The sequence below is a fragment of the Trifolium pratense genome, linkage group LG4, assembly GCF_020283565.1.
Source record: "Trifolium pratense cultivar HEN17-A07 linkage group LG4, ARS_RC_1.1, whole genome shotgun sequence".
Taxonomy (NCBI): domain Eukaryota; kingdom Viridiplantae; phylum Streptophyta; class Magnoliopsida; order Fabales; family Fabaceae; genus Trifolium; species Trifolium pratense.
Window position 1 is genome coordinate 28,860,218 of NC_060062.1, and position 16,304 is coordinate 28,876,521.

The window sequence follows — 16,304 nt, forward strand, 5'->3', positions numbered from 1 at the left end:
ATGATATAAACTTTCAATCTAACGGTAAGTTTTGTAAAATATGTATTCGGTAAATCACTTGTCCACGGTGGACCACTCGTGAAGGCGGTCCACCATAGCATTAGCCTTCTAATCCATCCTAGGCCAAATTTTGTTTTACTATTTTTTTACTAAATTTTTAGTCTTTACAAAATTAGAATCTTTTGGTCTAGTGGTGAAAGGTTTGGGTAGTCGCTTGAGGTCATGGGGTAGTGGTAAAAATGTCTATTTGGATTAAATTATTTCTAAACTTATAAAAAAAAATAACTTATGCAAATAAATAATTGTTAAATCTCAACTATAACTGAAGTAACAGTTACTTAAAATTTCTTCATGAACCAATTTTTATTTTGCTTTTATTTTTTAGCTTATGAAAAATATTTTTTACAAACAACTAAACTTTGATTTATAAGTTGCTTAAAAAAATATTAATTTACAAGTTTTCCCTAGTGAAAATGGTGAAGGCTAACATGCACAAATGTCTTAAGTGGTGCACGTGTGCTTGTTAAAATTATACAAAATTCACCGTTGGATTGAAAGTTTATATCATATAGATCATTCATACAAATTTTTCATAAATTCTTTGACAAGCTTATAAATAATATATAAGAGCTTATTTATTTTTCCAAGTTTAAAAATAAGTCAATCCAACAGTCCATAAGTTTTATCCTTAAATCATATTTAACCCTACAAACCTACTAATTTCAAAAATCCTAACTCAACTCTTAACGCCGATATTAAATCATATTTCAATTAGATTGTTCAAAATCACTTAATTGGGATGACATACAGTAGATACTTAGAAATTGTAATTTTGATAATCTAATGGTTAGTCGAACAGATTGTGGTACCATCCGCGGGATTTCTGTAAATACCTGAAATGGAATGATGGCAGAAAGAATTTCGATACAAGCATAACGACTTTGACAAGGGAAATCAATTTTCTATGAAACAATTCAATACCACCTAGTTGGAATGACACACGTATGATTCAAATTTTTGACAATATAAACGCTTCAATATCAACTAGTTTGATTAATTGTTATTCAAAAAACCTAGTTATCAAGAACTGATAATTAAGTCTCTACCAATTCATTTTTTTTTGTCAATAGTCTCTACCAATTCTACCATAAGAACTAAGGAAATAAATTGACCAAATTGAAATAAAAATATTTAAGAATTTAAATGTCGACAATCTAACGGTTCAACATCAACTAATTAGATTAGCTATTACAATAAAATATTTAAGCATATTAAAAAATTTAAGTTTTTTTGTACAAAAAAATAATTATATGTGTTAATGGTTAAACAGTAAATAAATATTAAACTTTGTAAATTAATAATATTAAAAAAAATGAAAGAAAATAATAATATAAAAAAATTGTTTAAATAATACGTTTTTTTTTTTTATAGAAAATACAATGTGTTGAGTGTTGTTAAAATACTAAAATTATATTATTTTAAAGGATATTAAATAATATTAAATTATTTGAATCTTGTTAAAAAAATGTGACATAGATTAAAAGATTTGATGCATGTTTTGATTTATTGTGGAACATGATTGATTGACTATATTTATGTGAATGATACATTTATAAATATTAAAAAGTTGTGTCTAATGATGAAAACTTAATAAAGAAACGAAATCTACATTAAATGGTTGACACCTATTAACCACCTCAGCGGTGTACCGGTACACATCCACATAATATGTATACCGAAGAATTCACATTTTCATTAACACAAACAATTTTTTGTTCCTTTTCCTTTTTGCAATCTTTCATTAAAATAGGTATTGACAATTCTAAAACTTGAGGAAATTTGAGATTTACACATGCAATTGCCTCTATTTCAATGTTTGGATGCTATTCCTGTTCCGCAAATTGAGTCGTGGTCTGCGTTTGTCATCATACGAAAGATTACAATTTTGTTCCGAGCCGTGCTGTATGGCACGACGGCACCCAGCGACGAACTGCACGACATGGTCTTTTGTATATAAATTCGGTGCAGGTATATTAGTATTTGTTTGTCAAAGTGCATGTGCGTATTCTTACAGTAATTAATATTTATTAGTCTAACAAAAATATAACAAGGGGACTAGTCCACAAAAATAATTATTTTAAGAAAAAAATAACTTTGTTCATATTCTCTGATTTCATATCTAAACAAAAAATAACTTTTTACATTGGCCAAATAACTAATAATTATAGATTAGATTTATCAATTATTCAATAAATTTTAAAAGTAATTTTTTACTTATAATTAAAACCGAATGGAGCACACCAATCATTAGTTGGTTTAGTGATGATTATCGTTGGATACCTTAACTAACCCCGAACCACCGTCAATGAGTAATTTAATTTGATGATTTAATAATTCTATATTTTTTTAAGAAGTTAAATTAGTTCATCCAAATTAACATTATTAGATTAGAGAGAATCGAACTTGAAACATTAAGGAGAAACTATTATTACCGGACCAACCAAAGTGGATTCAATACATAATAATATATTAATTAATGCACTAGTGGTTAAAATCATTATGAATTAATTGAAATTAGAATAGAAAACCAAATAGCCAAGGACCTTGGCCCAAGGTAAATGAAACATATCGTGCAACTTGCACGACAACAGTGCCTCGTGCACTTTAGCATTTCTCTTTTGTTCCTTTATACAACTCAATTTCTAATCAACGGTTCAATTACATTTTATATGCCTTCACTCCATTATTGTTGTTTGCTAAAATTTTAGAATTTTTTTTAACAGATGCTTAACACCGTTAAGGTCAGGTACCGGTACGCGTATGGTACTCCCATGGTACGTACCCTCAAAGTACCGAGTTTTTTTGTTTGTTTTTTCATGTGGGTACACGCGTGGTACTTCCGGGGTACGCGCGTGGTACTCTCAGGGTACACACGTGGTACATATTTCATCAAAAACTATTCTTTTTTTTTTTTGCAACACTTTCCAATCCCATTCTTCTTTTATTTGTTTATTTTTTTAATAAAGATTCATTTTAGTTTAAAATTAGAATCAATTCAGTCTCCTTCCCTTTTTATTTATTTTTAAAAGTAGAGCCGCGTAGTCTTACTACTACTCCTAATTTCCTAAACGTGTAAACCACAATACTTTTAAAGTTTGCTATTTTTTATGTTTAATTATTTTTTTAAGAATATAATTTTATTATTTTAAGTATATAACTATATTAAAAAAAATTATACAAGCGTACCCGTATCTTAATTTTTCTAAAAATACCGTACCACGTACCGGTACCGGATACCGGTACCGTACCCGCACCTGTGCAACATAGGTCAGGGGAGGTCATTGTCAAGCTTAAAAATAGAGGGGAGTGTAAGTGACATTTCAACATACCTCAGGGGAGGTCGGTGTAATTTTCCCTATATAATAAAAAGAAAATAAATAATTTAACGCCTTATATTTTAGTGCGAAATGTAGATGACAAAGTATTGGGTGTGTGGCAAGTGACAATCACTTTAACATGTTCTGATGTGGTACCAAATGAATGGAATATTGTATATCATAGACTCATAGTAATAGTTGCTACAAAAAAAATCATAGTAATAGTAATAGCAATTAAAATTTTTAAATAAAAACTTCCAAAAAGATAACTCTACTAAACAATTTGGGCATATGAGAAAACAAAACTCATCAAAATTCCTACTTGCCAACCATCTATTCCTCAGCTATTGTCCCCCTCTCGCTAACATAAATACCATCGAGAAACTTCCGGATATCTTTGTTCTTAACATGGCATTTCTGTTGCAATCCAAGAGAGAAATTTAAATTAAAATCAAGACAGTTTCAATCAAACAAAGAGTATGGAAATGACTATAAAGCACAGCATTCACAGAAGAAAAGCACATACCTGGTTAATGAGAGCACAGGATCTGGAAACAAGCTCAATGTCGTTTCCATCCAAAATCAACTCATCTTTCACCTTTTCAGATCGAAGGACGGTAACACCTTGAAGCATGTCCACTTTCCTCACCTACAAATACAAAAACCAAATATACATATCAAAATTTAATCTGCAAGAAACTCCATCTTAATGTTTCAACTTGAGTGAATTCTTTAGCTTGATTTACCCAAGTATGCCAAAAATAATCTTAGAGGTAATATAGCTTAAAGCTTATCTTAAAAATACATATAAAATATTTGGAAAAGAAAAATTGGATACAATCAGAAAGTTGTGAAATGCACACAACATTTGCACGACAAAGTGGAATCCTCTCAGACAAATGCCTCAATATGTCGTCAGGGTTATGAATGGAAATTATTCGGACTCGTCATCAATTGTTCATCATCACAGAGAAAACCACTTATTAAGCCATTTCTTTGGTAAAATATCAAGCAAATAGAAGACAAAAACATGTTACATAAACCAAAAAGAAAATATCTTCAAACTAAGATTTTGGAAAAATACTTTTGTGAAATGCACACCAATCAAACTATGCACCAAATAAAAAACAAACAATTGTGTAATCAAGTCAAAATCATGGAGTCCTCTCAAGTTAAAAAATCATGTAAAGACCTTCATCTAATAAAAATAAGATTAATCAACTATGAAACTACTAATCATATGATATCTAAGAAAGCGATAACTAATAAAATGGGGCAATGACAAAAATCAAAACCTCATACTAAAATATCATCTACACTACACATGAGTAAAAAAATGAGGTGAAATGCACAAAATATTTTGAAGAAAAAAAGTGGAATCCTCTCAGACAAATGCCTCAATATGTCATCAGGGTTAAGAATGGAAAATAATTCAGATTCGTCATCAATTGTTCATCATCACAGAGAAAACCACTTCTAAGATCATTTTCATTAGTAAAAAATTAAACAAATAAATAATTAACACAATCACATAGACAAAAACATGATACATTAACCAAAACAAAAATACAGTTGTTTCAAACCAAGATTATGGAAAAAAAAAATGTTCTTGTGAAATACAGATCACTCACACTTATATACCAAATAAAAACACTAATCATCTAAAAAACTAAAATCACATAAAAACACATTTTGTCCAAACTAATTTTAAATAAAAATCAAATTTTACCAATTCACAAATAATTTAACAATCAACATTAAATCCTCTCAACATCAAAGTAACATTAATTACACAATTACACAATGGCAACCATAATGCATTAACAAAAAACATAAACAATTAAATACCATTATCAAATAAAAAACACAGTAACTAATAATCAAACTAAAATAACATAATTAAAACTAATAATCATATAATCAAGACAAAAGAAACTACTAATTCTTAAAAAAATACATAAAAATGAAATTAAAAAAAAAATACCTTCTTTTCACCGAGGAAATTACGAATCTCAATGCCAGAGTTATTATTAGTGATGCTAGCATTAATAGGAAAATGAGCGTAAACAAATCGCATCTTGTAACGATAACCCTTAGTAACACCAGTGATGAGATTATCAACATGACTAAGAGCTGTGCGAATAGCAGCAGAAGTTTTCCTTGTTCCAAACCAAGCTTCAACCTTCAATTTCTTCTTCCCTTCTTCATCGGTAATGAGTTGAAAATCAAGATTCAAATGCTTGAAATTACGAACAAGTTTACCACGTGGACCTTCAACTTCGATGACTTTGGCGTGTACCTTGATGCTTACACCTTCTGGAATGTCCATTGTTTCGGACGAGCGAATGGTTTTCATCGTGTACGATCTCGCCGCCGGCGGAAACCGCACACAAAAATTTGGTGTTGATTGAAGGGTTTTAGGGTTAGGGTTTTAGAAAATTGAAAGAGGGGTTTTAAATATGAGAATGAAAGGGTTGTCATTGGGTCACTTTAATTGGGCCTGTTGGGTCCGTTTTGTGGATTTTGGGCATCGCCCCCAAATGTTTCTTTTCTCCCACTGAAATTCCAATTTTACCCCTTGCGAAAGTTTTAGAAACTAATTCAAATTTTAGAAATTTGAGATACCAACTTGAAATGTTTAAAATATAAGAGAAAAATTTAAAACGTTTAAAACATAAGGGACCATTTGTAAAAAAAAATAAAAACATAAGGACCAACTTAAAATCTAAAATAAACAGCGGTAAAAAAAAAAACAACTCAAATAAACATAAATACAATTAAACATTTATTTTAAGCTACCATTATCCATAAGGATGGGATTGAGATATGTTGTATTTATTCACGCAGTTCGATCTTGTATTTAATCGTATCCGTTCATTTGAGATCAAAAAACCTAAATTTTACATCAGATTTAATTCATTTACACAATTTCAATCGTTTGATTGAGATTCGTAATTGCGTTAACACACTCCACCAAATTGGATTCCATAAGATATTTTTATTTTATTTTAATGGAAGGATTTTAATGGAAGGATGCCTATTTAATTTAGTGTTTTTGTTTCTTATTGTAAAAAATTAAAAATAAAATTAATTAATTTATACACTAAATAAATTTGCTTGAGTTGGTCTAGTGGTCTTTGCTATATACAAACCATTTTTTGAAGCTCAAGGGAACTTGAATTAATGATTGAAGCACACTAATATCACAAATGAGTAAATTGACCTTAGTATCAGTTATCATCTTCATCGCATTGTAGGAGTAATGCTGATTAATTTTGTGCAGCTACTATTGGCTTAGTGCTGCTGGAAGCACCTTCATTAACAACACCTATATTTTTAGCACTCGAAGGATCCAATAGAATTGATTCACCATGACTTGACCAAATTCAATAGTTTGTGTTTGAATCATAAGGGTGCGTTTGATCTGCTAAAAAATAAGGAACTGGACAAGATAACTCCTGCTGTAATGTGTTTGATTTTAAAATTGTTCCTGGTACTGGACAAACTGGTGGGGGCCAAGAGACAGGACAAAACTTGAAATTCTTGTCCCCAACAGAACCACGTGACAACTTTTTGTCCTCAGCACAAGTTGTCTAAAATTCCAAAATAACATTTTGTCCACCAAACATCGTACAACACAAAGTTTGTTCAATACCTTAAACGTTTGTCTTGTGCTGTTCTGTCTTTTATTGTCCTGTATTGTTCTGTCATGTATTTATATTTTGCAAATCAAACGGACCCTGTATATACTACTCTAGATATTTTTTTTTATCTTCTCTGCAAATACGTCTACATTGATAAATCACACAGTCAACTAATTTCCCCTTCACTTACGATGACGGAACTCCGTTTTATGGTATTGATAAATAATTCAACCCATAATTTTTTTTTAAAATTCCTCTCTTTTCAACATAATTTTTATCGTACATCCAAGTACGATCCATAACTAAAACCTGGAAATAAAATATAATATATCAACACGATCATTAATCAGATCGATACCATATTTGCTTTATTTTTCAAAAACGGGGGAGTGATATTTGACATGCTATCATGCGTATAGTTATTAGTTAGCAACACAAATATCTTACTATACACAAACAATAAATTACCAAATTTTATACTTTAAAAACTTCATTGAAGTTATTTAATGAAAATAAAATATGAAAATAACTAGACCGAACTTTCTCACACTGTCACACATAACACATTATGATATGTAGAGATGATGAAGGAACAAGATAAGGAAAGTGAATCTTCGCAACAAAAAAAATAAAAAAAATAAGGAAAGTGAGACACTAAAACGAGAGAGAAATCAAAGAAATGGGAATGAGAATAAATTAGAGCAGAGAGATTCACACCCTTCTCACAAAAACAAACACAAATCGTTACATTCTCAACCGTTCTAGTTATTTTTAATCCAACGACAGTCAACAATTCGGTCAAATTTGAATTTCAATGGGTTGATTTTATCAATTTGAAATCGATCGTCAAAATCCGGAACAAACTAAAATTGCAATCCGTTGAGCCTTAATCAACCACTCGTTTAGTTCTTTTCCTCATCGGATAAGCTAGGTTTCATATCGGTCGGATGATCGTGTCCACTCCACTCAATCACAATACATAGAATATATCTCAAAGTTTTTATGTTTTTATATTTTTGGCTCAAAGTTTTTATGTTTTTATATTTTTTGTCCGGATATATGCATAGTTTTATAGAGAATAAAACCATATTTAAATCATTAATAAATGAGCAGTTCGTGTAGCATAGTTCAGTTGGTAGGAACATTACATGTAATATGCATTGATAGGAGTTCGAACCCTATGTTAAGAAGTCTCGCATCGGTTGCGAGATGACATGAATGTGTGTTTATAAAGTGTGGGCAATCCTCACTTTACAAGTCAATTTGGTAAGGTGAAAATTGTCTCTACTTTATAAACACGTATTCGGGCCATCTCGCATCCGATGTGTACTTCACTTAACACACCCCATCACACCTAGCACTATCGAACTTGGTGCGCGGATATAAATGGTGGATGACCCCATCATAAATCTCAATTCTAATACCCTAATATTTCTTTTTTTTTACAATCTAATAATATCCCTTTTTATTCATATTAAAATGTGAAATTCTATCCACTAATCTACTTGAAAAAAAATAAAAAACATATAATTTGGTCCATTTTATGTGAATATTCCAACATAAAAAATAGAATTAATTCCCTATGAAATTCGGTTTTGGAATGATTAGTGTAGGAATTTAAGTGCATTATTTTATCTTTTTACCAGGAATTGAAGTACAAATTAAAAGGGACTGAAATTAAAGGGAGGATGGAAGAGATAGGTGAATTGTGTTACAAGGCTTGTGGACAAACCAGTTTTTAAAACTATATTAAACCCTTAATTAATTTAGAAGTGTTAATTTGTTTAAAATTATTATAAAATTGATTTTTTAAAATAATAATTATTTTGCTAAAGAAATAATTTTATACTGAAAAGTAGAGCTGTCAAAGGGGCCGACCCGGCCTGGAGGGGCTCGGTCAAATAAAGGGGCCGGCCCAGCCCGGCCCGTCAACTTCATAGCCCGGCCTGCTTAGCCCAGCCCGATAAGCAAAAGCCTATATGGCCCGATAAGCCGGCCTACTAATTTTCATAGTTTTTTTTTTTAAAAAAAAAAAACATATTCTACTAAATTTATGTTATATTTCTCAAGTAAATCTTCAAGAAGGTAATTCGTATCCCTATATTTTCTCACATAATCTCCCAAACAACAATATCTTCCTCTTTATCCTCATCAAACAAACAAACAAATCTCTAACAAATAATCTCATTCTAATCCAATAAGTTTTTTGTCATATTATTATTATTACTACAAAAAAAAAATTCAAGTTTTATATCTTTCATTCATCCATTGTAATTTAAGTAAAAAAAAATAAAATATAGAAAGAATATAAAATAAATATAATAAAAAGATGATAGGCTTATAATAAACATATTCCAAGTTTTATATCATGCGTTGTAATTGCACAAAAAAAATATAAAAAAATATAAAAAGATGATATGCTTAAAAATAGAAATAAAACAGTATAGATAGGAACAAAACACAAATAATAACAATAAAACAAAAAAAAATTATATATGAATTTATGCATAAAAATAGGACCAAAATATAACAATAAAAAAATTATAATTTTTTTAAAATTCTTTAAGGGACCGGCCCAAAAGCCTATGGGTCGGCCTATGAGGGCCAATGAAAAAGTCTGACCCGATAAGGCCCGGCCCCCTTTTTATGAAGCCCGACCCGTGTAAAAGGATAGGGCTAATGGGCCGGCCCGATAGCCCAGCCCTTTTTGACAGCTCTACTAAAAAGTGATTTTTTCTTTATAAAATTCAGACATAAATAGAAAATATTTTTATATTAATGATTTTAAAGAAACACCAAATACAGGTATAAATAGAAAGAAAAAAATACAAATATAAATAGAAAGAAACACCAAATACAGATATAAATAGTAATAAACAATCTCTTCTTCTTGTAAACTCATTTATATCATACACCAACACGATTGAGATGTACATACAGATGTATTGATCAGTTACAACAAAATCAAGAGCTCATTCGCATGCCCTATGTATATATTGTCAAGGTATAGTAATCACTTTGTTTTAATTAAATAATACTAATCATAAATTTATTTCATTTTGATATACTGTTGAGGTATTGATTAAACATTTTAAGACCCCTTGTGCTACTGATTGATGATTTTTTGTTGTTGTTGTTGTTGTTGTGACAAATTAATACAGATTGATTAACTCTTGATATTGTTAATTGGAAATAATTCTTCAAGCAAAAGTGTTTAAGAAAAATTGGATCTCGTGATTTCAACATCAACCAGTTTTTGAGAGTTTTGAAGTTGTCCCAATTCTAATTTTGGCAAAAGAGGTTAGTCCCTATCTTCTGAAAAAAACAATTGTTTGTTTTTCCATTTGTTGTATATATATTTTTCTATAGAGCTTAATAGTATATACTATATACTTTCATCATACCTTCTATGAAAAAAAAAAAACAACTTATCATCATACAAATTAAATGTGCTAAATTATGAGCTACAAATAACTTAGCCCTTTTGTATGAATATTATTCCCAACCTAAGAAAAAATGACTTTATGTTATAAAAATGTGTTAGGTGTATAAATTAGTGTAGCTAGGAGTCTATGTTCAAATTAAAAAGTGACGAAAGGAATGATTGAAGAAATAGGTTAATTGTGTTACACTAGGTTTATGGAGAAATCGGTTCTTTGAAACAAAAATGTAACAAGAATGAGCGTGAGAGATGGTAATTAAGCTATAGCCACGGAGAATAAAAATCATGTGCGGTTTTCAAAATTAGAAAATGATCTGGCCCCTTAATTTCAATTTAGAGATGCTAATTAAGATATTATGGTGCCATTAAAAAAATAAAATTACAGTACTTTGCTACTCGTCCTTAAGGCCGGTGTTAGGCAAGCATACCCACAGTTCAGGGTTTTCAGAAAAATCTCTCAAACTCATAAAACTTAAATTAAATTAAATTAAATAGATGAATAATTTTTTTTCCGGTCAAAATAGATGAATAACTATTATTCACCAAAGAGGCGAGGCAACTCAGAGTTTCTTTCGATCGTTAATGATATTATATTCTTGTTATGTTCGAACTTTGAAGTTAAGTTTATTAGGAGACAAGTGAATTTGGTTGTTCACACGAGTTTCCATAGATTTGAGATTATTCCTTCATTATTGAACTTTTGGTGATTAATGAAATGCATTAAGTTTGTTTCGTTAAAAAAAAAAAACTATTATTCACCCAAAAAAAAGATGAATAACTATTTTATTATTGTTTTTTTTTTTTTTTAAAAACAAACAAATATATTAAAACACAAAGGGTATTACAAGCGACCCATATCTTTTTGGATATGGTAAGAAATGCAATTGGGATAGAAATTGGGCCAATCCATATTCGGCTCCATTTAAGCCCACAAAGCCAACTGATGAGCGACCCGGTTCTTGTCACGCTTGATCCACACTAGCTGAGAGCTAGGGTTCATCAATAAGAATTGAAAGCAACGATTCACTATCAAACCCCATCGTTTTCGAACTTGGCGATTCTTCTTCACAGAGTTAACAAGGATCTGCAAATCGGTCTCAAAAATCACCGAGCTTATACCAAGCTTTTCAACCATGTCAATAGCGTCGTTGAGTCCATGAAATTGTTGTTTTGGAGATTTATAGTGAGAGGTGAGGCAAACCAGGCCAACTTGGCCCAATCACAATCGATTAAGGCGTGATAAGTAGTTTCCACATGGTTAAGGCATCTAGGGCACAAAGGGTCGCACCTAACACCTTTTTTTGAAAAGGTTACCGGGAGAGCATTATGCAAGGCTGTCCAGATGAATACTAACTATTTTATGTTTTTATATATATATATATATATATATATATATATATATATATATATATATATATATATATATATATATATATATATATATATATATATATATATATATATATATATATATATATATATATATAAATTAAGAGCATCTAGATATTAAAGTAGGGATATAACTCCTAACATAATTGGGAGGACCCTATCCGTCCCCGTCCTCCACCTTATTATTATAAAATAAAAAAAAAGAAAAATAAGATAATTACAAGAGGGGACTAAGCCTTACCCTATAGAGATGAACGTAGAAAAATAAACATATCAACTCCTATTTAATCCTAAAAGACAAAATAGAAATAACTATTTTTTATTTATTTATGTTATTGATGTTATTTACAAATTAAATAGAGAATTATTCTATAAACGTTTTACATTTTTTATTAGGGGTTCATTTTTATTATTCGTCTTGGGCCTCCAATTAATCTGGACCTTTATTGAAAAAATATTCATATCTAGACCTTTATTCGCTGGATAACAACTTTTATTTTAGTTACCATAATATTGGTATGAAGTTTCTAACGCTGCTGACGATGATTAATCTGTCGGAGAACTTTTGGGGCACACAAGATGTGTTCTCTCCCTTTCAGCAGAATTTTCTCCATACACATAAGTCAGGAACCGATCCCAATGACTACATACTTAAGAGAACCGAGACCCTTACCACTTAAACCAATTCATCGTGGATAGCTAGATAACAAGTAAAAACTTTAATACCCATATTAGTACATGTTTCCTACGCTTTAACTATAAAAATAATAAATTTATCTATATTGATCCTTTATCTTATTTTGTGTAGTAATTTTATCTTTTAAAAATATATATAATGACAATATAAAACTATCATTATTATTTATGTTTTTCAAAGTTTATTATGTGTTCTTCCCCAAAGTTTATTATGTGTTCATTTGCAATTATTTAATAAACTACGATTATGCTTGGTGGAATATTTCTCCTATCATCATTAGAGAGGATCTTGATAGAAATAGGCTCGGCCTCCCGTTTTTTAGAATATGTTAATGTTGTTTGAGGGTTTGGTTTGGTCCCCCCTCTTTGTACTCCACTTTTCTTTTCTATAATTTATTTTGAGTTTAATAAAAAAAAAAATTTAATAAACTAAAGTACCAAATATTTTTTTTTTAACTTTTATAAAAATTTGTGAAGTTGTAAATCTATCCAATAAAAAAATTTAATTCAACGATTGAATCAATAAATTCATTTTGTAGTTTTTATTTTTCTTCATAAATGGTCTAGTTGTATACACCTCGATTAACATTGACTTCTATCATAGTAGATATTTTAATAAAAATATATATATATTGAAGGAGATTAACCGGAACATAATGGTGCAAAAAAAAAAAATTGTAACAAAAGATAACTGAAAGGATAATAACAGTATAACAAGTTATAAATTTAAATGACTTATTTATTATCTAAAAAAACTTAAAATGTTTAACGGTTACAAACGTGAAATATAAAATATCATGCTATTTTGTGGCTTTGTTTTATATCTTGACATTTTTTAAGCACATAATTGTGCTAATTGATCCAAACACTTTTTTGTTGTTGTTGACAATAATACGATCCAAACACTTAAACATCATAAAAGAAACGTGTTCTGGTGGGGCTTAAGGAGTAAGTTATCTCATGCAAATTTATTCTCAATAGATTCTTTCAATTTTATTATTATTTTCGTATAAGTAAAAGTAAAAACATAAGAAAACATATGCCGAAAGTAAAAAGAAAACGAAGAAAGAAAAAATAAGAAAAGTCTTATCAGTCGTGTAAGCCTAGCTAAAACTTATATTCTATAATTGGACCAGGATTCCATGCAGTTGATTTTTGGGTGCAGTCGTGCAATCATTTCATTTTTAGTCATCTGATCAATATTGGACGATTATGATTTAAAATTGTATTTATTAACTGAATTTATTTAAACCGTGCGATTGTAATCGGACGATTATAAATCAACTGCATTAAAATTTTGACTGCATATCATTCATTTCCTCTATAATGACATTGCTTATTTTGGCCATATTAAACTATATTGGTTCAAGATGCCACCAACACTTGTTTCCATTCATTCTTTACTTCCATGTGGTTTCTTCACGTTTAAACCTTTTTATTAGAAAACTTTTAAATGATAAAATACTTTCCTTATTTAGAATAATATTAACGTCTAGTTAGATTAGAACATATATAGAAACGACATCAAATAACAATTCCCTTCACGAAATGTGCTATAACCAGGGACGGATGCACTAAGGAACATGGTGTGGCTAAAGCCTGATGTAACACTGAAATCCTAATTCATTCTTTCATCTAATAGAAACGAGCTGTAGCGAATTCTGCAGCCGGAGACGTACCTAAGGGGAACTCCGTTATCAAACTTCTTGTGTTCTTATTGTTTGCAATTTCGTTATTATTACCTTCTGTTACTATTTGTGCACAACAAAGCCACACCAGATTTTTTGATATTTTTTTTATAAACATATATATAGATATATATACTCCTTCCGTCCCATATTATAAGCAAAAAAAATCACTTTTTCATGTCCCAAATTATAAACAAAAAAAAACTAACTTTTATCATTTTCAAGATAAACTTTTACTTAATTTACTCTCTCTCTTCTTTTCCCCATAATCAATAACCAATAAAAATTGTTTTTACATCTTCCCATGAAACTTATTTCAACAAACACACAAAAAGTCAACCTTGAAATTATCATATTTTACTTTTCTTAATAAGTGTGAATTTTTTTTTTGCTTATATTATGGGACAGAGTAGTATTGTGTTAAATATTGTCTTCGGATACTAGTTAAATATATTAATAAGGAAATTTTATCTTGTATTTTGTGTGTTTAATACCTTAAAAATAATACTACAAAGTTATTTTTTCAATATTAATTTTATCTTTGACTTCCTCTTTTAATATGTTTAACAAGTGCCCCCAAGTACTGTTTAGCATGACTCATAAAAAAAGGTTAAATTGGACAATTGGTCGCTTAACTATTTATGGGTTTCATATTGGGGCATTAACTAATTAACGTTACAAATCGTCCCTTAACACACCTACCAATATTACTCATAAATAAATCATTGTCATTTGGAGCTTTAGATGTGAAAAATTATCATCGTATTTCTTAACATCGCCCACCCTCCCCATAGCCACCACTCACCAAATTTGAGTCCCTCATTGTCATTTGGATATTTAGATGTGAAAAATTATTGAGAATAGTTGAGCTTAATTTATCCAAGTGATTTTGTAGATGAGCCAAAAATGATGGTGCGACATCAACTTCAAAATTATATTAAAAATGTTTAATTTTAGCCACACCAGTTTTTTATGTCTGGATCCGTCCCTGGCTATAACCCAACCACAAATTATTTACGAATAACGGTGGTACTCAGCATTGTAAATACTACTTCATAATAATCTTATATTTAACAACTATGTTGTCCTGTGAACATAGTTCAGTTGACATAGACATTGCATGAAATATGCATGGATCGGGGTTCAAACCATGATACTCTCACTATTCATTCTAAAAAAGTGAAATTTTAGCCATTAGATAACTTGATAAAAAAATCTTATATTTAGAGACGAATAAGTCTTAATTATATGAGTGGATCGATTCTTGAAAATCGGTAACTACTAACATGTATTAGGAGTTGGAATCCTCTCTATTTTCTCTTTATTTTTTCCTTTATATTACTATAGTTTTGAATAGTTTTTAAATATATATTAAATAGTTGGACCCAATAAATATCACATTATTACTTTTTATTCTAAAACATTAGTAATGATAAAAATGAAAATAATGAAAAATGGAGAGGATAATATCATATAATTTGACATTTGTACACTTAAAATATAGTACTAATGGAGTTCTTTATTTTGAGATATGAAGATGATTCCTAACTCATTATGATTATAACAATAAACGAATAGTAACATTTATGAGAAATCGGCAGACAATAATAGAAGTGCACAACAATTATAGAAAACATATATTTTAGGTGTATTTCAGACCTTAGAACAAATCACATAAATATATTTACATGTGATACTCACAACTAATAACATGTGCATCAAAGGCACATGTTAAAGTATCTAAAAATAGAAATATGCATTTAATAACATAAAAAAATTTAATGTTTAAAAAGTATAATGCACAAGTTACAAGAGAATATTACTACATTTGTATTCTTAATATGTGCCCTTGGTGCACATGTTAACATTTTCCATTTTTATTTCACATGTATATGACTTGTTCTCACTGCTCAATCAGCTAATATGATAATATAAAACAATTTATTTATAATTTGAGACCCATAGAGTATAATTTATTTGTTATATTTGAGACAAAATAGAGTATATCTTGAAAGTTTATAAATTAGGCAAAAAAAAATTGTATTTTATGCAAACCCTTTAATTAGTT

At 29.5% G+C, this 16,304-nt stretch overlaps 1 protein-coding gene and 2 non-coding genes across 3 annotated transcripts; all 3 read right to left on the reverse strand.

Annotated features, from left to right (window-relative positions):
• Positions 1 to 3,527: 3,527 nt before the first annotated feature.
• Positions 3,528 to 5,817, reverse strand: LOC123921759 (60S ribosomal protein L9-like). Its single transcript, XM_045974422.1, has 3 exons — positions 5,362 to 5,817; positions 3,904 to 4,026; positions 3,528 to 3,794 (listed from the first exon to the last, which is right to left on the reverse strand). The coding sequence occupies exons 1-3, from the start codon at positions 5,731 to 5,733 to the stop codon at positions 3,711 to 3,713; spliced, it is 579 nt and encodes a 192-aa protein (XP_045830378.1). The 5' UTR covers positions 5,734 to 5,817; the 3' UTR covers positions 3,528 to 3,710.
• On the reverse strand, positions 4,264 to 4,350 carry LOC123882613. The gene has a single exon (XR_006799929.1). It is a non-coding gene; the product is annotated as a small nucleolar RNA SNOR75 (small nucleolar RNA).
• On the reverse strand, positions 4,757 to 4,844 carry LOC123882614. The gene has a single exon (XR_006799930.1). It is a non-coding gene; the product is annotated as a small nucleolar RNA SNOR75 (small nucleolar RNA).
• Positions 5,818 to 16,304: the final 10,487 nt, after the last annotated feature.

Excerpts from the sequence above, each read along its gene's own strand:
- LOC123921759 (XM_045974422.1), bottom strand. The coding sequence starts at position 5,733 with ATGAAAACCATTCGCTCGTCCGAAACAATGGACATTCCAGAAGGTGTA. Across the intron at positions 4,027-5,361 it reads ATTTCCTCGGTGAAAAGAAG|GTGAGGAAAGTGGACATGCT; the intron begins GTATTTTTTTTT and ends TTGTATTTGTAG. Across the intron at positions 3,795-3,903 it reads CCTGTGCTCTCATTAACCAG|AAATGCCATGTTAAGAACAA; the intron begins GTATGTGCTTTT and ends GGATTGCAACAG.